Source organism: Ceratotherium simum, chromosome 3, assembly GCF_057802395.1.
Source record: "Ceratotherium simum simum isolate JZ-2026a chromosome 3, ASM5780239v1, whole genome shotgun sequence".
Lineage (NCBI taxonomy): Eukaryota > Metazoa > Chordata > Mammalia > Perissodactyla > Rhinocerotidae > Ceratotherium > Ceratotherium simum.
The window spans coordinates 44986523-45011866 of NC_141902.1; the positions used below are offsets into that span (position 1 = coordinate 44986523).

Here is a 25344-nt window from a genome sequence, read left to right on the forward strand (position 1 = left end):
TCCTCACAGGACTGTTGTGAGAATTAAATGAGTTAATATTGGGAAATGGCTAGAACAATGGCTGGCACAGAGTAACTAGCATAAAAAGGAGACAGAATCTGTAGAAGCATTCTCCTGACACTAGACCACTAGGGTGGTCTCTGGCTACATGCATAGGCCCATGCCACAGATCACACCAACCATCCCAAATGGAGACTTTTACTGATAACTCCTCCTCGCAGATTTTACAGCCTTCTTTGGCAAACCCATGAGAACACTAAGCAATAACATAAGCTGGAATTTTCTTTTTTTCTCTATCTTACATGTTGGGCAAATCATGAATTCCTTAAATGCCTATTCTGAAAGGATACACTACATTTCAATAATCATTTTATTAGTTACGGAAGAATCTCCACTAGTATTTACATAGTGCAAAAAAGCTGTTATTACCCCTAAAATGTGATACAATTATCCTTCATACAGCAAAAGAACAAGATGAAAATCCCTTCATGTTATCATTCATACTAATTTTGCTAGTTTTTTATTAGAGCATTACAATTAAGACATTAAATTATAAATTCATGTGGCATATTTAGAAATTAAATTATAAAATAATACGAATACTTTTAAGATGTGATGTGCCAACAAAGTTTAAATTGTTATCTTTAATTAGGATTCAGATTTCAGATTAGGCAAATGGTTGATTCTGTGATGTGTGTAAAGGTTGGAAGGGGCAAAGAAGGAGGAAGATGTCTGTAAATAAATTATTTCACAGAAAATTTTTAAAATCAAGAAAAGATAAAGTTTTTAAATGGATAAGTTAATGTTCTAACCTGTTGGCACAACATACAGAAAATACTTAAATGAAAGAGGTTTTTTTTTTTTAAGCAAACAGCAGCTTTACAAACAGTAATACTTCTTTATAGATATATTAAAGTAACAATGTGTTAACATTTAACAGTTTTATGTTAAAGAGTTGAAAAATGAATGTAGAGTTCACTACTCATTTGCACATTACAATTCCCACCCCACCCACCTCCCCCAGCTTATTAAGAAATCAGACAAGTACATTATTTGGATATTAATTTCTCAATATTTAAACTATGTGAATTCCTTTTGACTAATTCTTTTCCAAATACTGGAAGCATATAAAATACCATCTCTGCAAAAATGACTTCCAGTCAAAGCCTTTAAAAACTTTTCAATGTATAACACCCATTATTTTTCCCATGTTTAGTCAAAAGAAATATATTACATCATTTACAAACATATTTAAACCAAAAATTAAGCTAATATGAACATTTGTCTTTTGAGAAGTAATCTTCACAGCAAACAAACCTACTGAAGCAGAAATCTAGTTTTGGGAGTGCAATTCATATTGTAATTCATATACTTCCGTATTGAAATAGAAATTGAGTATTAATTATTGCCAGTAAAACAACCTCTACACACTAAGGAAGAAAATTACTATGGTTGTTATTTCCCATGATGATGAACCCTTACTCTTACCACTAGATCTCTCTCCAGGTCTCCAAAGAGCCACTCACCCCCAGATCCAGAAAAGACACTTTCCTAATTTTCACACCTCCTCCTGTATATAGTATACACAAATCCCAGAATTTATCTAAAGGAAACAAATGAAAAGACATTGTTAATACTTAGGTAAGCTTACTTTCAACACAGTAGCATTTCCTTTAATAAATTCTGGGTTGCCCTCTAGAGGTGACCTGTCGCATATAAAGGTGGCTGTGGTCCCTTGGGTTCGCTGGCAGAAGATACTGCATGTGTAAGAGCATTTATCGAACACCTAACTGACCACTTCTGAAGTCTAAAGCAAAACTAAAAATTATGATTTTCTGAAGATTTCCTCAACTTCTCTTGATACAAATGTCAAAAATCTATAATGACGATTCTCATTCAGAAGAGATATAAAATATAAGAAACCTTGGAAAAGCCACTACCATCAAGATCAAGAGTTATCTGAATCACTGACACCGAGAAAAGGAAATTTACACCATTAAAAAGTATGAAAAGTTTTTAAGTTCACTTTTAAGATTGTCAGTAGTTCAAAACCTCTATCATTTCTTTAAGCCAACTAACACTTCTAAATGTGTAGAGCCAGTAAGATCTGCCACATATAAATCCATGATTACTAGTTCAGAGGCTTCATTCCTTACATGCTGCATTCCTTTAAGTACTGGATACTCTGTGCCTAAGAAGTCTATACTGGAGAACAGTTTAGACAGGACAGTACAATAAAGCCCCCTTTAGCACACTAATAAAGTTGATGGACTGACATTTTCTACATAGCAATGCTCCTAAACTTTCACAATTCACAAATACTTTCACAATTCACAAAAATCATCAACCAAGAATCTGATCTCTCCAGTAACGAAATGCCAGCATTATAAAACATCAAAACTAGCACAGTGGTCCCAATGAATTCAGTAAAGAATCTGCCCAATTTTTCCCTCCTGCCTCTGTGAGGCAAGGCCCTGCCCCATAAAACCAGGGCAGGGAAGATACCCCTCCTCTTCAGTTCTGTGCCTGCTTATGGGAACTTCTAAGTGTAAAGCTGGCGTGCATGTGCGTGTGCTGGTCAGTTGGGCAGGGGGGTGTTGGAGGGAAGATGGAAAAATGGGTAATCTGTAATTCTCCCACCACTATATAAACTTTCAGAGGTCACTACCAGGTGGTAACCGGCTAGCAAACAAAACATTTAACTCAGTAAGTTTAATTTCTCCCAAGCAGGTATACACAGTCCTAGAGAAGGGCAGGGATAATAATAGTGATCAACACTTAATATCTGCACATATCAGCACACTCTAAATCATCTAATAGTTTCAGCACAATTAGAACAACTTTCTCTTCTCTTCAAAACTTCCTCTTCTAAGCCCTGATTATCACGATACATACTGTAAGTTGTGTCAAGTTCCTTTCCCTGACCTCTCTGTAACTACGGTCAGCGTTACATGGCAGGTGCTCAAGGCTAGGGGCAAAACATATAATTTTTGAGAAGGCGAAACAGTTCTTCACTCAGGACAAGTTTGGATACCCAATCAAATCCATATCTCAAATCCAGAGGGTCCCAAATCAGAAGCATGCAAGAGAACACACCAATATAAGACAGTGTTTCTGGGTAGTTTACATGAAAGTATGCAGTCAGACCATCAGTTACAGTTATTCACCTGTCAAAACTTACCTAACTTTATGTAAATACGACTATGTACAAGAGCATTCCTGAGGTAAGTAAGAAGCAAATACAAGACAGAACCTGGAAGGTCCTATCATGGGTGACTTTTCACTATTAAACACATCTATCACTCTCCACAAAGAAGGCCACCTCTAATCTATCACGGTGGCTCCTCTGCCAGCCTGAGTATCAGAGGTTCTGTTTTAGCCCTTCCAACTTTAATCGATTAAAATGATCAGTGACTTCTGAAATAAGCATGTGGGCCAAATAAAAGTTGCATCAATTTTCAACACAAAACACTTTGTGACTTAGTTACTCTCAGGCTTTTTTTTAGTTTTCTAACTCTACCTCCAGTTCTCTTTTAAAGAAGCCCAAACAACTTTTTGATCAGACAAATTAGAGGGAAGGAGGTGCAGTCTTGAAGCAAACATCAGTAACTCCTTCTACTCTTAGAACCTTGATCTTTAACTTTCAAAATGATTCTAAATAGGCATTTTAAATTTATTTTCTTTAAAACATGGTCATCCTCTTTTTTTAATCAGTTTTCCATAACAAAATAAGCTGAAACAATTCTGTATTTTCCACACAGTTCTTAGAAAGACACTTAGATGCTAATTAAAAGCTAAGCTATAGATCATAACAAAACAAGTAAAAGACAGCTGCAAAAATATTTGTCAGGAATTAAATACATATATTAAATACTAGACAGTGAAAAACGTTGAGATGAAGCATAAAAGATAATGGCTGCAACCCTTACACAGTAGAAGAGAGAGAGCTGCCATTTCCTGAGTTACAGATCGGGGGGTGTGCAATTACAATCGGAGTGCTCGGTGTGCTGCGAGCCGCAGCTGCTGGGCTTCTGCTGCTCCTGACTTGCTTGGTGGTCAGCAGTCCAGGTCTCACTGTCCATCCCTGGCTCCAGTACCTCAGGCGCCTCTGCTCCCTCTTCCCCACTTTGCTCTGCAGTGTCTTCCTCAGAACCATTAAGGGTTTTTCCAAGCTGCAGAGTTTCCATCGTTCTCTGGGTCTCAGAAACCCAAGACTCAATTCTACTATTAAGCTGTACTTCTACAGATATGGGTTCATGAGTATAATCTTCTTCCTCCTCCTCATCTTCATCATCCTCTTCTTCAAGCATGCCAGGTACGAGAGTGCTGGTGGTGCTGGTGATGGAGGAATTCAAAAGATCTCGGCAACTGCCATCCAAAGAGCCGGTCTCTGTACTCTGCTGAGAGGCCCATTCCAGGTCATCTGGCTTCACTTCCTCTTTATCGCTCACTGTCGATTTCCCAGGGTTTGTAGCTGAGGTAGTACTGCCTGCAGCCACTAACGATGGCTGCTTACCAACAGGGGCTGCGTCAAATGGAAGTTTACCGGGTTTTTCAGATGCGCTGTGCTTACAGGAAACCTCTCTCTCATTTTCTGATGTTTCCAGTCCATCTGAAGTTTCCACCATGTTTCTCCAATTTGTTTCTGCAAATATCATAACAGAATTTTTAAAAACCACAACACTGTTTGAGAATCATGTAACTCTTAAAAGAGGGAAGAACAAACTACAGAAATTTTTTGGCTCACCAACTGATTGGAAAAACTAAAAACCTGGTTTATTCTAGTACTAGTTTAAATGTTATAAAAGGAAGACAATTCTCAAAAATGTGCATTCAAGATAAAGAAACAAGGAGGCAAAAACAAGTATATTAATGCTTCAGAAGGCAAAGGATCTTATACCAACAGGAGCTCACTGACGCTCATATATAAAACCCATATATTCATGAAAATCAATGAACTGCCTAACTTTTTTTTTGGCCTTGAGGTGTACTGGGCTCAAAAATCCACAAGTCACAGATGGCAGAGCCAAGATATACAGCAGAAATAGTTCTGATTTGACAAGTCTGTATCGTGCTCCCTCAGCAAGCTACCTAAGATCTGTCTTTCGGCCTGTAATGGGACTTGTGTTTCCTCTTATAAGCAAAGAAGCCATCCAAATATTTCTAACATTTGTGAAATTTTATTTTATAATATACATGGCTTGGCTTACCTAGTGACTTTCAGAGTTAAAAAAAAGTGTTGTTATATAAGACAATGGTTATAATCTAAATTATTTTTATTGACAGGAAGTCAGTTTAGAGCAAAAAATGTATTAGGAATCAGGAGACGAAGGACAGCTCTCCCACTTTCCTAATTTTTTTTCCTGTGTTTTATTTTTCTCATCTTATTTTTGTAACTGACATATAATATTACATTAATTTCAGGTGTACAATACAATGATTCGATATTTGTATAAATTACAAAATGATCACCACAATAAGTCTAGTTAACGTCCATTACTACATATACTTACAAAAAATTTTTTTTTCTTGTGATGAGCGCTTTTAAGATTTACTCTCTTAGCAACTTTCAAATACACAACACAGTACTATTAACTATAGTCACCATGCTGTACATTACACCCCATGACTTATTTATTTTATAACTGGAAGTTTGTACCTTTTGACTCCCTTCACCCATTTCAACCATCCCGCACCCCCTGCCTCTGGCAACCACCAATCTGTTCTGTGTCTCCATGGGCTTGGTGTTCTCTCTTTTTTTTTTTTAGATTCCACATATAAGTGAAATCATATGGTATTTGTCTTTCTCTCTCTGTCTGACTTATTTTACTTAGCATAATGCCCTCAAGGTCCATCATTGTTGCGAATGGCAAGATTTCATTCTTTTTATGGCTGAATAATATTCCATTATATACACATATACACCACATCTTCTTTATCCACTCATCTATCAATAGACATTAGGCTGTTTCCATATCTCGGCTATTTAAATAATGCTCCAATGAACACGGGGGTGCACACATCTTTTTGAGTTAGTGTTTTAATTTTCTTTGGATTAACATCCAGAAGTGGAACTGCTGCATCATATGGTAGTTCTATTTTTAGTTTTTTGAGGAATCTCCATACTGTTTTCCATAGTGGCTGCACCAATTTAAATTTCCAACAGTGTACAAGGGTTCCCTTTGCTCCACATCCTTGCCAACATTTGTTATTTTTTGTCTTTTGGCTAACAGTCATTCTAACAGGTGTGAGGTGATATCTCACTGTCGTTTTGATTTGCATTTCCCCGATGATTAGGGATGTTGAGCATCTTTTTATGTACCTATTGACCGTCTGTAAGTCTTCTTTGGAAAAACGCCTATTCAGATCTTCTGTACATTTTTTAATTGTATTGTTTGCTTTTTTGCTATTGAGTTGTATGAGTTCTTCATATATTTTAGATATTAACCCCTTATCAGATATACAATTTGCAAATATTTTCTGCCATTCAGTAGTTTGCCTTTTCATTTTGTTGATGGTTTCCTTTGCTGTGCAGAAGCTTTTTAGTTTGATGTAGTCCTCCTTATTTTCTTTTTTTAACTAAAAATCCCTTCCTATTTGCATTATACCTGCTATTTGCATTTTACTGGTATAATGACCAAGCTGTAGTGATAAAGCAAGCCTATTCATATTAATATATTCAACTTGATTGTCATCTATCAACTGTATATTGATACAGATCATATTTTGGGCATCTGAAGTCAGGGCACATGGTTTGGAAAAAATCTTTCTTTCTGCAGCCACTTCAAGTGTAGAATGGGTCTTTCCACTCTCACTCCTACTTCATGAAAAAAATCTGCTCCCCCTGTGGTCTCATTCTCGGTTAATAACATTATCATAGCAGTCCAAGCAGAAGAAACTTCATAGTAATACTTGATCCTATCTTTCTCCCTTACTATATATCCTTTTATTCCACTGAACTCATAACTAGACCATGTCACTTCTAGCTCAAAAATTACTAAATTTGGTCACTATTGCCCTAGCTCAAGCCTTCTTTATGGTGCTATACATCTACACTATTTTCCTAACTAGCTTTGTGAAATGATCACATCACTGTCTAACTGGCTTTCTATGACCCTAACATAGGATCCAAACTCCTTAGCTTGGCACAGCCAAGTCTTTCATGATCTGACCCCCCTTACCTATCTTTCTGGTCCCATTCCTTCCGACTCCCAGCCCCACATTCCACTCTCAGGGTCACTGATTCCTCACTGCTCCCAGAAGTCACAGCCTCTCTGTTCACAATTCTTTGCTTTGCATAAGCTGTTCTTTCTGTATGAGATGTGTTTTCTTCCTTACCCTTCAGACTCCTACTCACTCTTGATAACCACCCTTAAATGTCAGTTCCTTTGTGAAGGCTTTCCTGACTTTCCTAAGAGAGAGAATCACTAACTTGAACTCCCACAGCACCTTGTGCATATACAGTTCAAAAGCACTTGTTTTATGTTCCACCCCATCCCTCCTCACTCCTAGTCCTGCTCATCTCTGTGTCCCTATGGTTGGCATGTAACAAATGCTAGGGGAAAAAAGCCGATTAAATAAAAATTTTCGAACATATATTTAATTATACAAAAGAATAACTTTAAAAAGGCATAAAATTTTTAAAAATTTTAGATGCATATTTACATTTCCTTCCAACAGTTTTTTTCCTGCTTCAAAAGTACTACAAAAATTCACTTGGGGTCTTGGAAGAAGTTCCAGCTTTCCCTTGAGAATGAGTCAGAGGAACAGGAAAAAGGGAGGAGGTCAGTAGACTCAGCCGGGCTGATCTCTCTCCAGGCTCAGTCTTGGGCAGTCATCTACTAGGTAGGGGGACTGAAGGCCCGGTGGGTCCTTCAGAAAGGAAAGGGAGATATCACCTTGGAAGCAGAGACAAGGGACTCTTCAATTACCCATCAAGAGACTCCTCACAATGATCAAAGAGTCACCGAGGTCACATATCCACAGGGGACGGTCCAGGCTCCCACCTTAAAGTAATAGTTGAAGCTCGATCAACAGCTGATGAGCAAACACATGAACACAACAGAGAGAAACGGCAGGTATGAGAGTGCCGTCTTTCTCTAGGGAACAGGAAAGATCTGATGCAGGGTAGGGGACTGAATGCACGCAGTCTAAGCCAGAAGAGGACATCTAGAAGTCCACTTTTGAAGAAGGGACTAGGAAACAAGTTAAAGGCAGGAGCAAAGATCTCAACAAACCTAGAATCAGTACTGATCCAAACCTATCCTGCTTCTGAATTGTTTATTTTAGCAGAACTTACTGAATAAAGCTCTTCTTTGCTTATTAACCCCTTCTATGCTTTTCTGTTTTATTAGTTCTTTGTGAAACTGCCTTTTAAACTTTCAAATCACGAGTGGGTTTGTCAGAGGATGTGTGTGTATTTCTTCCTTCAGCCAGTATGCACAAGGATGCTGTCCATCTTTAGACAGTTGTATGTAGCAGAGAAACAAACAAATGAGTTCAACAGCCTAGAGAGGAAGGGGTGGTGGCAAAGAATGAGCAGAAACCCAGGATGGGGGGACTGGACATTGAGGCTGTTCTTCCCTCATAAGTGGTTACTGAATACCTACTGTATGGTCCTGCTGAGAATTCATTCAACAGACAGAGAAAATACATCACACTGGCTAAGAGGGCAGGTTCTGGAGTCAGACTTACCAGCTGTGTGACACTGGCAAGTTATCTACCTCTCTTCGTCTTAGCCTTCTCATCTATAAAATGTGGTACAATATTTCTTATCCTATGTTGCTCAGAGGATAAAATGCTTTAATAAATGTCAAGTGCTTAGAAAAGTGCCTAGCACATAGTAAGAATTCAGTAAGTGAGCTAATTATTATTATATATCGAGTGCCCATTATATGCCAAGTCCCTATTTTCAAAGAACTTACAGGTTAGTTGGGATTTATGTTCGAAACTTTTGTTTCCTGTAAGTATGATAGAACTGAGACTCAGCTCAGGTGGAAGGAAAACATAAGCAAAGAAACAATTAAGGTATACACAGGGACAATAAGACTAGACTATCACAGAAGCCTTTCTCTTCTATCAGTGATTAGCATCCCTTTCCCAGCTTTGTTTTTTCTTTAAACCGTGGAAATCAAAACACTTCAGGTGCTCGCTTCGGCAGCACATATACTAAAATTGGAACGATACAGAGAAGATTAGCATGGCCCCTGCGCAAGGATGACACGCAAATTCGTGAAGCGTTCCATATTTTTCTGCAATAAACAAAAAATTAAAAAAAAAAAAAAACTTCAGAAACCCTGCACGGGGATGGCATGGAAGACACTGTCTGTTGTCTACCCAACATTCATTCCTCATTTTCTTCATAGCTATCAGATCCCCCAAACTGGGGATGGACTTGAACTCAGTCCCAGGAGGTGAATTAAATAGTTCTTGGCTTATCATGGCCATCCCATTCCCCTTTGCCAAGTCTCCCTTGCAGCTAAGAGTAGTCATGTGATTGGCTCTGGCCAAATGAAACAAAAAGGGAGTCTTCTGAAAATTGTTTCCTTCACTGATAAAAGGAGCACACTGCTTGAACCTCCTGGTTTTGACTGTTGTTGTTACACCCAGAGCCACAGAACTATCTATGAACACGAGATGATAAGCACAAGAATAAGAAGCCACTGAGAATGGAAGGAAAGAGCCAGGGACCTCAACGATGCTGTGAAATCACTAAATACCCTAATTTCTTAGGCCACATTAGTGGGTTTTAAGTTTACTGATGAATGCATCTGATATACACAGAATAACTTGGTGCTTTACTCTCAACATCATTTATGATTATTTCCACTCATTTTGTTGGCGTCTGATAATCAGCTTATCAGGCCAGAGTCTTTAAGGTTCTGTCTAAACCCTTCCTTAGGATGCAACCATTAGCTCACAGAATTTTAGCTTTGAATGTAACCTTACAGATGACGTAGATGAACTCTCCTCGTTTTACTAAAGAGAAATGTAAGGCCCAGAGAGTAATCAATGATGCTGAAATCCCCAAGCAGAGTGTAAACGTCAAGGCTTCAATCTTTGAACTCTTTAAATCTGGTAATTTTTGAAAACATCTCCTAAACCTTTGAGAGGTTCTTTTCGTAACTTTTCTTTTTATGTGTCCACGGGAAGATCACGGTCATCTGCCTGAACCCACAGCTTTACGCATTTATCTTACAGTTTGCCTTTGAGATCTGACATTTCACTATATAGAGAGAACTAATCTTATTTACGAAGTTGGCACTTAATCTCTTTATCTTCTTTATTTTCAACTAGTATCACTCTAGTCAAAGAAACCTCTCTTCCTCTAAGCCAGTACCACTTATCCTTGACCAATAGTTTCCTAAAGGCCCACAATGACTTGTTAATTGCCTTTGGTCTAGAGCTCTGTCAAAAGAATTCCAAACATTTAACTACAATCACAGACAGGGAGACCAGGAAAGCGAGTGTGAGAAGAAAGGAAGAAAGAAGGACTTAGTTTTTTACATGTTAAATATTAGGTGGCAACAGCTATTTGGTAAACTGCCAAATAGATTAAAAGGATAAAAGAAGAGAAGGAAGAACAAGGAGCCAAGATGAAGGAGGTGGCTATACTATTTAAAAAAAGAAACAAGAATAGGGGAAACGAATCAGAAACTAGATCAAGGAAGTGGAGAACTTAAGAATTCAAAGTATTATGGAAAGGAGGCAAGGAAACTACTAAGCTATAGAGTGCAGTCAATAACGTTACTTTAAACATTACACATAATTACCATTCTTTAGTTTCTATTTCTTTTTGACTACCATCAAATTTAACTTAAAACAAAAATCACAGTCTGATTTTACAAGCTCAGATTGAAGAGTATTCAGGTCTTTCACTTACTTAATAAATACAAAATTTTAGTAATTGAGTTTAAAGTATTAGAATAAAACATCCTAGAATTCACTTAGTTACAGGTCACAAGTGTGGTGCATTTTGCTTCTTAAATGCCTTTGGGACTTTTTTTTTTTTTAAGATTTTGAAACTGTGACTAAATTCCAAGGTGTCACAGAAAGCCTCAGTCCCAAATATTCTTATTTTTTGGTGAGGAAGATTGGCCCTGAGCTAACACCTATTGCCAATCCTCCTCTTTTTCCTTGAGAAAGAATGGCCCTGAGCTAACATCTGTGCCAATCTTCCTCTGTTTTGTATGTGGGTCACTGCCACAGCATGGCTTGATGAGTGGTGTAGGTCTGCAGCCAGGATCTGAACCTGCGAACCCAGGCTGCCAAAGTGGAGCATGCTGAACTTAACCACTACACCACCGGGCTGGCCCCTCTCCTAATTTTTAATGGACATGTTTAGTGCAATTTTTAAAACATAATTTGAGGGGCCAGCCCAGTGGTGTAGCAGTTAAGTTCCTGTGTTCCACTTCAGTGGCCTAGGGTCCCCCGGTTCGGATCCTGGGCATGTACCTACCTACTCACCGCTCATCAAGCCATGCTGAGGTGGTGACCCACATAGAAGAACTAGAAGGACCTATAACTAGGATACACAACCATGTACTGGGGCTTTGCGGAGAAAAAAGAAAAAAAGAGAGGAAGACTGGCAACAGATGTTAGCTCAGGGCCCAACTTTCTCAAAACAAAACAAAATTTGAATAATCAAGAATAAAAATAAAAACAAAAGGTAGCATGGAAAGTCATTTTCAAAATGATTATAATAACAAATTATTTCAAAATTTAAGTCATTTAAAATGGTATGTAACAACTTACCATATTCCTTTTCATTGACTTCAGAGATGGGTTCAGAAATAACACTGCAGAAAGAAATGGCACTTGCTGCAGAGGGATTCCGAGAATGCCCCATGTGGTGTGGCACCTTCTTCGCGTTCTTCAAGGCTTCCTCGGCCTGCTCTTGTTCCATTGCTGCAACCATATCCTTATATGCCTTCCTGGCTTCCTCAGTGAGTTCTACTAACTTGTTAAACAGACTCTATCAAGAAAGAGATTTTGATTAGTCCACTTTTTGTTATACTTTTTATTCCTGTTACTAGCAATAAATATCTCTACTGTTTCAGGATCAGATATACTTTTAGTCAGCACAAAATCCAAGTGGTATACAAACCACAGAACTTTATAAAATACTCTGTAACTTACATATATTGTTTATTTAATTCTCACAAGTCTGATGAAATTTCTTCATTCATTATCAGTCACTAAATGTGATATATTACAAGTTCTTGCAGCCCACTCTCACCACTCGAATTTATTCAACATAGTACTGGAGGTTCTGGCCAGAGCAATTAGGCAAGAAAAAGAAATAAAAGGTATCCAAATTGGCAAGGAAGAAGTGAAACTCTCACTGCTTGCAGACAACATGACTTTATATATACAAAACCCTGAAGAATCCATCAATAAACTATTAGAAATAATAACAATTACAGCAAAGTGGCAGAGTACGAAATCAACTTATAAAAATCAGTTGCATTTCTATACTCTAATAAGGAACTAACGGAAAGAGAACTCAAGAATACAATCCCATTTACAATCGCAACAAAAAGAATAAAATATCCAGGAATAAATTTAACCAATGAGGTCAAAGACCTATACAATGAAAACTATAAGACATTATTGAAAGAAATCGATGATGACATAGAGAAATGGAAAGATATTCCATGCACATGGACTGGAAAAATAAACCTAGCTAAAATGTCCATACTATCTAAAGCAATCTACAGATTCAATGCAACCCCAATCAGAATTCCAATGACGTTCTTCACGGAAATAGAACAAAGAATCCTAAAATTCATAAGGAGCAACAAAAGACCCTGAATAACTAAAGCAATCCTGAGAAAAAACAACAAACCTGGAAGCATCACAACCCCGGCACTTCAAAATATACTACAAAGCTATAATAATCAGAACAGTACGGTACTGGTACAAAAACAGATGCACAGATCAATGGAACAGAATTGAAAGCCCAGAAATAAAACCACACATCTACTCTTTGACAAAGGAGCCAAGAACATACAATGGAGAAAAGAAAGTCTCTTTAATAAATGGTGTTGGGAAAACTGGACAGCCACGTGCAAAAGAATGAAAGTAGACCATTATCTTTCACCTTACACAAAAATTAACTCAAAATGGATTAAAGACTTGAAGGTAAGACATGAAACGATAAAACTCCTAGAAGAAAATACAGGCAGTACATTCTTTGACATCCATCTTGGAAGGATCTTTTCAAATATCATGTCTACTTGGGCAAGGGAAACAAAAGAAAAAACAAACAAGTGGGACTTCATCAGACTAAAGAGCTTCTGCAAGGCAAAGGAAATCATGAACAAAACGAAAAGACAACCCACCAGCTGGGAGAAAATATTTGCAAATCTTATATCCAACAAGGGGTTAATCTCCAAAATATATTAAAAACTGATACAACTCAATAACAAAAAACAAACAACTAGATCAAAAAATGGGCAAAGGATATGAACAGATATTTTCCCAAAGAAGACATACAGATGGCCAACAGGTACATGAAAAGATGTTCAACATCACTAATCATCAGGGAAAGGCAAACCAAAACTACAATGAGATATCACCTTATGCCTATTAGAATGGCTATAACTACCAAGACAAAAACCAACAAATGTTGAAGAGAACCTGAAGAAAAGGGAACCCTCATACACTGCTGGTGGGAATGCAAACTGCTGCAGCCACTATGGAAAACAGTATGGAGATCTCTCAAAAAATTAAAAATAGAAATACCATACGACCCAGCTATTTCACTACTGGATATTTATCCAAAGAACTTGAAATCAACAATTCAGAGAGACTTATGCAACCCCTATGTTCACTGCAGCATTATTCACAATAGCCAAGACTTGGAAGCAACCCTAGTGCCCATGGACTGATGAACAGATAAAGAAGATGTGGTATATATACATAATGGAACACTACTCAGCCATAAAAAAAAGACAAAATCGTCCCATTTGCAACAACATGGATGGAACTTGAGGGTACTGTGTTAAGCAAAATAAGCCAGACAGAGAAAGACAAACACCGTATGATTTCACCCATATGTGGAAGATAAATAAATACACGGGTAAGGAGAACAGGTTAGTGGTTACCAAAGGGGAAGCGGGTGGGGGGCATAAGGGGTAAAGGGGCACATATATATGGTCACTGACAAATAATAATGTACAACTGAAATTTCACAATGTTATAAACTATATGACTTCAATAAAATAAAAATAAAGTTCTTGCAGTTTATCAATTCAACAACTGCACCCTTCAGCATCTGGCAATACAGTGGATAAAGACAACTGTAACACCACTCTGCTCTCAAGGAACCTTCCATGTGGCTTCTCCAAGAAGACAGGAGACAGTTATAATTCAAGGTACAATACCTTAAATACCTTGAGACATACAAAGTGTTGTGGCTTTTGGAGGAGACATCGAATCTAACTGCTGGGCATCAGTGACAAATTCATAAAGTAAGATGACATCCAATACAGGCCTTGGAAAAACAAGTACAATTTTGAGGGATGGAGATAGGGTATTCCTAGCCAAGCATGCAAAACCATGAATAAAGGGATAGACACAAGAAAGCATAAGGCTTGTTTGGGGAGCAGTGAAGAATCTTACATGGGTTAGCATATAAGGGAATGAGTGTGTGCAGGGTAATGTCCAAGGATGTAGAAAAAGATGGCAGTCTCTGCAGAAATTAAAAGTTTCCAGTAATGTTTGCTTGTAGGAAGAACTTGAAGAAGACCAAAAAGAAGTTGGTGATGATATGGCTAGCTGGGGCCTTGACGATGATGAAAATCTTCATCACAAGACAGACCAGCCAAAGATATTGGGACAAAGGGCAGATTATGAAAACAGAACAAAGAGCCTGAAAGTAGAATGTGGAGCTAAATAACCAGTAGTTCCTCTGTCAATGAAACAGAAATGAACGTGAATGGGATACGTAATTCCAATGAAATGGTAGGTGACAGAAAATACTCATGTTAACAAAATGGCAAAATTCATACAGCATTAAAGTTGTACTTCAATAACTATGATGTCTAACGATGTCCACAGTCACCAGAAAGACAATCATACAACAATGACTTTTAGTGGTTCTTACATCCTAATTCAACAACCTTCTCTACTCCTGTTAATGTCTTGATTTAGTATCACAATGCAGCACATCCACACATTAAGGAAAGAATTTCAGACAGTAAACACGATCTGGACACATTTTTAAGAATATGTTTAATTTTATATATGAAATTATGTTTTCAGACAATGGGAGGAAAAGTACAGCACAATTTTTTTCTTTTTACCAAAGCACTGTCATTTAAGTATAAACCATAACAAGATGACAGCATGGCAAAAAGTATCATATTGCTGTGGAATAATATGTCTCTGAAAATTAAACTCAAGAAGGAAAAACAAAAGTAGCATGCTTTTTTTACCCAGCTGCAGTTTAAATTGTTTAAAGTAGCAGGTACAATAAAAGCTGTTGCTAAGCGTGCTGATTTTTGAAGAGGGGTAGGTGCTAACTAGTAATAGTATCAAAATGTTTTCAAGATTTATTTATTTTTTAAAAAGAGGGAGGATGAATTCTGTTAAAAACAGCTCCGATGTGTTACATGTAACAGATTTCACAAATATTTGTTTGCAATGTTTAACAAACCACGCTTTTAAAGCGAAGCCAACAAAAAGAAAACAGCCATATGGATACGTGATTTTGAAATTAACATTTGTTTTACAATATAAATCAAACATAGAAATTATTGGAAATAAAAGAATATAAGAAAAGAAAAGAAAATTGAAGAGAGAAGCTTATCAGGGAATAAAAGCCTTGAACTGGGTAAAGATAGGAAGCTTAAGTCAAAGGTTAGTAAACTACCAGATGGTAAAAATAACTTAGGTGCACTACCACATCACTGTGAAACGATATACTTGATAATACATCAATATTTCCTTTACCTCCATTTTAAGAGTGTATTTTGGTTTAAACAACTTACCTACCTGGAAACAGTAGAGGGCAAGTAAAACAATGTGTAAACAAAACTGGCAAGCCTTTTATAATATAAAACCACACAAATAACCTAACATATATAATTCAGTAAGAAATCAATACAATTAAAAACAAACATGTCCACTTTTCCTGACCCTAATCCATTCCTATTCCATAAACTCTTATATTGAACAAAAAAGGAGTACATTTTTATTAGGTGTCCTTATATATGACATTTCTTTCCCATAGAGGTATTTATCACCCAAATTCTCATATACAGTTTAATGTAGAAGGCAGATACACATCTACCACACAATTTATTAAACAAACAATTATCACCTGCTCACGTTCAAGTAATGTGAAAGGTGTCAGGGAGACAAACACAAGGGGCCTGCCCTCAAGGAATTCACAGTTAAAGGAGAAGAAACACATAAACTACAGCAAGGCGTTGTGACATCCATAACTGAGAAAAGCATGGGCTACTGAGGGAACACAAATATTAATTATGTACTCAGAGAGAGTAGGTGGGTAGTTAGATAATTTCATGGGTGGTGGGAGAGAAATTGAATGGATAGGGGAATGGGGGTGTGCAAACATGGTGACTGGATAGGAAAGGATAGACACTTAGATATATAAAAATAGTATGGGGGCCAGCCCAGTGGCGTAGTGGTTAAGTTCGCACACTCTGCTTCAGCGGCCTGGGGTTCACAAGTTCGGATCCCAGCGCAGACCTACACACCACTCATCAAGCCATGCTGTGGCAGTGTCCCACATACAAAACAGAGCAATACTGGCATAGATGTTAGCTCAGGGCCAATCTTCCTCAACAAAAAAAATAAAATAAATAGATAAACAAATAAAAATAGTATGGTTGAGAAGAGGGAAAATGGTCCATCAGTGGTATCACAAAATACTTTAGAATCAACTTCATAAAAAATATTCTTAAAACATTATCAGTTAATAAGCATTACTTTAAATTAATAACCTCTACATTATCAGCTTCTATGGGCAAAGCTTTGTATCATCAGATTGTGAAAGGAAGATGAAGGTGTATCATGGGTGCAGCATTATTCTGACAACTAGTATAGGAATTTTCTTTGTAGAGGAAATTTCTCTTGACTCCTAGTAGCACAAAATATACCCAACATATAGATTGAAGAAAATTATTTTACATTGTATAATATCGGGTACCTTTACCCAGCAAATTATCAGGCTACATAGTTGAACTCAAAAGAAAAAACCACTGTGGCAAAAAGAGCTAAAATCTTTTCAAAATGTTGTAGGATTAACTTCTGTAAATGTTTTCAACACTAAAAAAGGAAATGTAACACTCAAGAATTTTCCACTCATTCTTGGAGAGTCATCATCTTACATCTTCCAGTGCTGAAACATAACACTGGCATGTATCAACAGAAAATGTACTATTTGAGGGGGGTGGTGGGGGGGGGAGTGAGGAAGTATGTCTTCTAAAGTCTTACCTCAGCACCAAAGTAGTTGAAGATTCCCACTACACTAACAGGAACCAGCTTGTTCACACAGCGTCCTAGAGCTTTTCTTCCAAGGGCAAACACAAAAGGAATTTCTTGTTCCCGTGCCATGGCTATAACATTATAGAGAGCCTCATCCAGGCCACCTAAGAAAGTCAACACATGCAGAGATTTTAACTTAGTTATTTCCTAATTGGAGCTATTTCAGTACCCAACTGCCAAAGCATACAACACAGCAGCAAAGGACTCCATGAATGTTTGTGGCACTTATGCTGCTCCACACATTCTCCTATTTGCATTTGTGCTATATATGGATATACGTATCTATCTTCTTTCTCCCCAATTAAATTCCAAATCCCTTCAATGCCAGTATTTTTGTCTCTCCAAAGGGATTAGCATAGCAGGAGTTAAATTTCAAATCAATAAACATTAAAAGGAAATTAATTAAAATTGTTAATAGTGGCTGACTCCTTTTTCCAGTCTCTCAGCTCAAGTAGCAACCTGCCACATGCGACAAGAGAGACCACACATTACTGTTTTTATTGGTATTTCTTCCCTATGGAGAATATGCCTACTACTGCTACTTCAGGCATCTGTCTACTCCAATCACCCAAAGTGGCTCCTCCCTGAAACAGGACAGATAGGGGGCAGGACACAGTACAAAGTACTTGCGTGCTGGCTCACCAAGAGCCTCTGTTTGTAACTGCTGGTTTCTGACAGACACACCTCCACCTTAAGCAGAGCAGAGACCTTTACCTTCTTTCTAATTCTTTTTAAGAGAGAAGGGCCATCAAAGGAAGACAATATAAAAATCTAAAAAGTTAGGGCAGGCCCCGTGGCTTAGCGGTTAAGTGCGCATGCTCCGCTACTGGCGGCCTGGGTTCGGATCCCGGGCGCGCAACAACACACCACCTGTCTGGCCATGCTGAGGGGGCGTCCCACATACAGCAACTAGAAGAATGTGCAACTATGACATACAACTATATACTGGGGCTTTGGGGAGAAAAAGTGAAAAAAAAAAAAAAATCTAAAAAGTAAAATATACTTGCAGAGGTAAAGAAATGCCTCTTACTAGTCCCCACTCTGATTACCACAGAGGAGACACTTGGTGGGCCCAACTTAAATCCTTCACTTAGTGTTCATCAATAAGAATTTTCTTTACAATCCAATCTCAATTTTATTACTTAATTTCAGGTACTGAAAGATTTCATTCTCTTTCCTCATGCTCAATATTTTGTTTTATACTTAAAATCTGCTAAGAAAGACATGTGGCTTCCACTTTAAAATTCACTGTATATCCTACAATTATACTAAGTAAACATCAAAGCACTTCAAAACTAAAATGTTCATACCCTTTGACTGGATTTTTTCACAGTTTGGAGAAATTATAACACACTTGATCTTGTTTAGCTTCATATGTTTGGTAACCTCCCTTAGACCCATAACCAGCCGTCTCCTCGCTTTTGCTCTGACAGGATCCTTTTGGTAGATGCGTTCCTGGAAACTGACGAGCTCTTGGAGAAGAAGAGTCACACACTCATCAATCTCTTTACAAAGAACCTGATTACAATACCTGTAAAGGAAACCAAAAATAGGTCAGTCCATTCTAATTTATTTTTCTGTCACCGTAAAACTGCTATATGAAAAAAACACATCCAGTAAGAGGTTTTCATAAAAAAATCAAATCTTTAAAACCTCTTAAATCCTCTCGTCAATGAGAAAAATAGAAGTCTTCTTGAATTACAACAGATTGGCTTTTATGTAAAGGATAGATTAACCTCAGAGAAGTATTATCCAAACTTCCAATTATTAATTTCCTAAGGATATAAATCAAATGTTAGCCTACTACTAGATAAAAATAGAATTAACTTTTTTGGTAAGGAGATACAAAGTTACTTCACTCCAATGAATACTAAAGATGCTTCTAGTAGGAAAAAAATATAATTTCATAGAAGCTAACTGAATGCCCTAATACCAAGAATTTATCCTCTGGGCGAAAGGGATGATTAGGCACATGTGTTGTGGTGATGGATTGTAATCAGTATTTGGGTCGTGAACATGATGTATTTATACAATGAAAATTATACAATGTTATAAACCAATGTGACCACAATAAAATTAAAAAAAAAAAAAAAAAGAATTCATCCTCTATGTGTGGATAAGTCACAATCTCTGGGAACTGGCTTCCTCAACTATAAAAATAAGAAGTTAGGTAAGATGGCCTCTATCTCCAAAAATCTACAGCTATGGAGGATGAACTCAATATCAACAATTAAATTGAGGCCAAAAACCAAGAGGCCTAGAGATAAAAGTCACATGCCCTGGTATCAGGCAAAGCAATTGAATGAGGCTCTTTGTGACATCATGTATGGCTATAATGCAAAAAACAGGAAGGAAGGAAGCATGAGGCCATTATAGCACTTAACTTCAGGGATAAGGAAGTCCTCCAAGTTAACTTGGACTCTAATTTCCTAGTTCTCATCCCTCATCCCTACCACACATGGCACTTAAGGAGAACTGGTGTAATTTCTAATCTAGGAATAACCAGACAAGCAAATATCCACTTATAAACTACATAATGTAGTGGAAAAATCTAGGCCTGCCCTTCTTTAGTGCAAAAAAATGTTCTGTTTGGGGAATTGTTTTTATGTTTATGTGAAAAATGTTTAAATAATTATGAGACTCTACCTCAGAAGATATAACTGGACACAATGAGGAAAAATTAACTATCATAGTTAAAGTATGCAAAATTAAAGAATGTAATTAAAGAAAAGAACATCAAAAATGCAATTTTCTTCAATTGTTTTTATCTTTCAAGCTGTTTATTTCATACATACATAACATTTTATTCCCCAAGTACTTCACTTGCTCCACATCTGTTATTTGACATTTAATTAGCTTCCCAAATCTAGGCAAGAAGAATTTGCTCAAAAACAATAGAAATAGTATAAAGAAAAGGAATAGAACACACCAATGCGGTCTGGAATCACACAGATTTTACTTTCACCCTGGGATTCTTTCATACGTCATTTTTAAAGGTAAAATTAATTCACCTACACACAGTTTAAAATTCTAAAATCCTTCACAGCAATAATTGTTAGCTTAAGGTTATTCATAGATGGGCATTTTAAAACTTAGAAATATTTACTTAAAAACAAATAGTTTTATGTAATACGTTCACTTCATGTAATAAGGTCTTAGAAACTTGTTATTAATTGGTTAGAGAAATTTTCTGAAGGGCCAATAATATAAACAAAAAAGCAAAAGCATTTGGAGAGGGAAAACCTCACAGTATGGCATTTTATACACAAGATATAAGAGCCCAAATTTCCAGGGTATAAATGCTATCTGATATAAAGAGAATATATTTACTGTCAAACCTCTTGCACATGAACGCTGATAGCTGATGGAAGGCAAACGCTTTAAATATAATAAAACCAGCTATTAAACAAAATCTCAAAGAACTTAAAGATCTTTGGTGTTTTGTCTACTCAACTCACCGAGTAACAATGACAAAATTATATTCAGAACTATAATCAAGATACTTAAACTATTCAACCCCAATAATGAGACTACAACTTACTCTCTAAATCTTTTGCTGTGGATTTTGGTTATTGTCGAAGATGCCATTGGACTGCCTATCCCGGAACTAGCCGGAGAGCCTTGTGACACAGGTGTCATACAGTACGGAGAGTTCTGACTTGCTGGAGAGAGCGAAGTATCACTGGGCATGCTCAGTCCAGTATCTGTGGAGACATAGGGTTCGGGGACAAGAATTTAGAAACCTCAAATGCTGAAAAGCTCTCCATTAATCAACACAATTTAGAATGGCAGTTGTCTTTTGTATCACTTCCAAATTCTCCAGCAGCTAACAAGTTGGGCATTGTTCATATCACAAATAAACATTTCTCCTACACTATAAAAATGAAGTCTTCTATTATCTACTAAAATATACTCTTAAAAATAGAGCACAGCTACAAGTCTCCAGAGACGACGAGAGAAGACCAAATTATCTAAAACATATATCCCTAGAGGATTTAAACGGAAGAACAAAGGTATCAACTTCTGCACCTCTTTCAGATGATATTACTCATGTCCTCCATCTCTATTTTCCACCTATTTCTCAGAAATCATTTTCTGTTTTTTACTATCTAAAAATTCCCATGGCTGCTGGCAATGATGAATTCTACCTCACCATTCTCTCCACACCACTCCTGACTCTCCAGGCACCACCCCAGCTCCTCCCTCATTTGACCTTTGCTTCTGTGCTCAGGCAGCCACATTTTTAGATGCCATCTCTTGACTTGACTGCCTCCTTCAGTTATTGCTTCTTTCCTAAACAGCTAAACGCAGGAAATGAGTTAATATTTGCATATCCAGTCCATTAACTAGTGAAGTTACACATATATCTTATCTCTCTCCCAGACTGTAAGCTTTCTGTAGCAGGACCAGTCCACTATATATCTTTATTACATTTCCTGATCTTCCCATCCCCTCACCAGTAACTAAAGTACACATGGTAGGTGTTCAATAAACACTTGCTGACTGAACGGATGGAGAGATACACCTAAATACAAAGGCAATCATATTTAATTGAGAGTAAAGGGGAATCCTAACCAAACATGTCATAGTTGAACAATACATAGAAGTAAATTCATTTTTCTAAACACAATGGGACAGTGCTACTTAAATGAGATTTAAATGTGTTGCAAAAAGTTGAAGAATAAATATATACCAGCAGAAAAAGGGACACAGCCAGGTCTCTTTTAAAATGTTTCTTCCACAGTAGTATAAATTTTAGAAGCAATCTGCAGTTTTGCTAAGGTCCCAACTGAAATCATATGTGCTGGCTACTGTATGGAACTGAATCTTACTGATCAATGGGACTCTGCACTGCAACAGGCTTTGCAATTCTCGACTCATTGTGGCATATGTATTAATTCCATGAAAGCAAGAAAGAAAATCCACAAAACCAACTCAATGAAAAACAGTCCTGTGAAGAAAGACAGCCAATAGTGTTCTGGACATAAAAGACAATGAAATTAAAAGAACTGTGACAGTTACAGAGGAGATCTCTGTAACTTATGTAAACCTTATGAAGGTTTACAACAAATCCAGGATTTATATTTCAAAAATGCCATAGACCTACTATTTAATACCCACCCCTAACCCCTTTTAACAATCTCCCTACAGAAGTATCTTCAAAATAAATCACTCTCAAAAAAAAATTTAGATTAAATATGGAGCACATCCTTCAATTAGGAGTGTAACTAGGGATGGCTTACCTATCTTAAAATACTCTGCACTAGTCCACAAGAAGAAGGGGAAAGGGATGATCTTACCTTCCTGGGAAACAATCTCCTGCTGCAAGTCATCAATAAAATCTAAGTGCATTTCTACTGGTTCCTCAGATCCCAAAAGATTGTGGTCCACAGTTAACCGGCCCTTCTTTTCCTCTCTTTCTTTCAAAATAACCTAAAAGTCATTACCAGTCTTTAATTACTGATCACTCTTTAAGTACATACTGAATGATTAAAATGTTCACTATTACACAGGTATAGCAGTTCACGTAAAAATGAACATGAGGATTTTGGTTGGCTATGTGTTTATTTGCCCATGTAGAAACTGATTGGCAAAAAGATAAATGTAATTTTAAGAACTGTAGTTGAAAGAAGTACTATACTCTAAACAGAGACAATTATGCTATATAATACTACAGCTATCAAACCACATCTGCTTCATTCTTTAAATCCTGGTTGACAAACAAGAATTTCCCCAAAAACGGATAAAATAAGTCTGGAAACCAGGTTATATAGTTACATTAGATTTACATTTTGCAGTTTTCAGTTACTTGGACATGGATTATCTCATTCTGCTTCTCCTAACAACAATACTGAGTTAAGCAGAGCAAAAATTATTCCTGATTTATAGATGAGGAAGATGAAGGTAAGAAAGATTTGCCTAAAACTACATAAAAAGCACTGAAGTTAGTACTAGAATCCAGGGTTTCTGATTCCTAGCATCCAATGTTTTTGGGTGTTAAATGTTTAACTTTTTTTTTTTAACCTTATAGAAAGAATTCATTCTCCAGGGCCTTGTTCAACACAGAAAGATATCATGATGCTGATGCTGCTGACATCCCCAACCTCAAGTCAACTACTCATCGTGAAGATGCCTATGAACATTTCACAATAATCTACTGGCTAAAACGCTGTCACTACTTTTACAAAACAGATTTAAACCCTATTTATCCTGTAAAATAAACACCCCCAGATTTTGGTTTACCTTTTTAAGTGCTGTGGGTCGTTTTAGTTTTGCAATTTCCTTCTCTTTTCCTTTTTTCGTTTTAGAGGAAGCAATGTCCAAAGAATTAAAGGATGTCAAACAGGGCTGACTTTTGGTTAAAGGTTTTCTGTTAGTAGAGTCTTTAGTGTGAAAAGAAGCTGCAGTGACCACTAAAAACAAACAAGAACATTAGTTTTACTATTATGGCCAACTCCATATATTTTCACATTTTTAAATGATGAATCTACAAAAACAACAACTTCCTCTTCTCATGGGGAAAAAAGACACCATATTAGTAGGAGCAGTACATGGCCGTGCAGTGTCCCTCAGATACAGCTTTTAGCCATCTTTTTAGCCTCCATAAGATAAAGAAGACAAAGCCAATGGAATTAACTAATTTCATGGTCCAAAAGAGGGATAAATAAATTGTTAGTTCTTCTCTACTGCAGCAACCCTCACGCATGGCACGTGCTTGCAACTGGTCTTCAATCAGAACGATTCTACCTCTCAAGTATCAAAAGTCTGCACCTCTCCTTATTCCTACTGACTCTGCCTTACATAAGAATCACCCTTATATAAGATATGTAGTCTTCCACTCCTCTCCTCATTTCAATCTGTCCATAAAGAAGGATGATTTTCCCCCTCAGCTGCACTATCAGTATTATTCAGCAATTCTTTTATGCCTGATTGATACTCTCATTCCCCAGTGGCTACCCCCAATCCCTTAGAAGTCCTAGACCTTTCTAATCTCAATTTTCTCACTCTAGCAGAGAAGTTTTCCTGCCACTTCCCTGAGAAGATACTCTCTAATATAAACTTATAAAGCCACCTGAGAGGATGCAGCAGGCATCCTTACTCCTGTCCAAGGCTCACCAACCACCTCTGTTCTTAATCCCATCTCTGGATTAATTCCACGAGGATCTTGCTCTCTTCTTTTTCCCTTGCATCTTTCAAGTTCCTCCTTACCCCTTGACTCTTTTCCCTAACTCCCAATAATAAGCTAAAATCTCCTCTGTATAAAAAAAGAAAAAAAAAGGTAAACAAACAAAACTCTTCCCTCCACTGGCCTCCCCTCAAGCTAAGGTACCATCATTTCCCTGATAAACTTCTGAATAGTCTGCTTTCTCATCATCACTTCCCAAATCATTACAATCTGGCCTTTGCCCTACCCACTCTCTTGAAACTACTCCTGTCAAGATCACACACTACCTTGCAATTGTCAAACTGAATTTTGAGTCTTCACTCCATTAATAGTTTTTTCAGTATTTGGTACCAAAGATCATACCCTCTTGCTCAAAATTCTATCCTCGCCTTCTATGACATTCCATTCCATTTTTCTTACTCTTTTTCAAACCTATTTTTCTGGTTCTTCTTCCTCTTGTCCTTTACATCTGAGCATTCTATAAGGCTTTACCCCTGAACATCATTTTCCTAATTTTCTTTCCCCTGACAATCTGCCGTATTTCCACAACTACAACAATTATCTCTGTTTGAAACTCCCTGACTTCTAAACTGAACTGTACACTCATAACTATGTGTTAAATAGGAACCACCAGCATCTCCCTAACTAGCATTTCAAATACA

At 37.2% G+C, this 25344-nt stretch overlaps 1 protein-coding gene and 1 non-coding gene across 4 annotated transcripts in view; one reads left to right on the forward strand and one right to left on the reverse strand.

The window, feature by feature from the left end:
- Window positions 1–352: 352 nt before the first annotated feature.
- The window catches only part of SECISBP2L (SECIS binding protein 2 like), a 54881-nt gene continuing 29889 nt past the window's right edge, over window positions 353–25344 (reverse strand). For all 3 annotated transcript variants that reach the window (XM_087426981.1, XM_004421554.2, XM_087427000.1), the window contains 7 exons: window positions 23761–23930; window positions 22818–22950; window positions 21059–21221; window positions 18828–19048; window positions 17467–17621; window positions 11755–11974; window positions 353–4645 (listed from right to left, as the gene is read on the reverse strand). In XM_087426981.1, coding sequence (XP_087283107.1) covers window positions 3963–4645; window positions 11755–11974; window positions 17467–17621; window positions 18828–19048; window positions 21059–21221; window positions 22818–22950; window positions 23761–23930 — 1745 coding nt within the window. In that variant the 3' untranslated portion in view covers window positions 353–3962. The remainder of the gene's footprint in view (window positions 4646–11754; window positions 11975–17466; window positions 17622–18827; window positions 19049–21058; window positions 21222–22817; window positions 22951–23760; window positions 23931–25344) is intronic.
- On the forward strand, window positions 9145–9251 carry LOC147917548 (U6 spliceosomal RNA). The gene has a single exon (XR_015551806.1). It is a non-coding gene; the product is annotated as a U6 spliceosomal RNA (small nuclear RNA).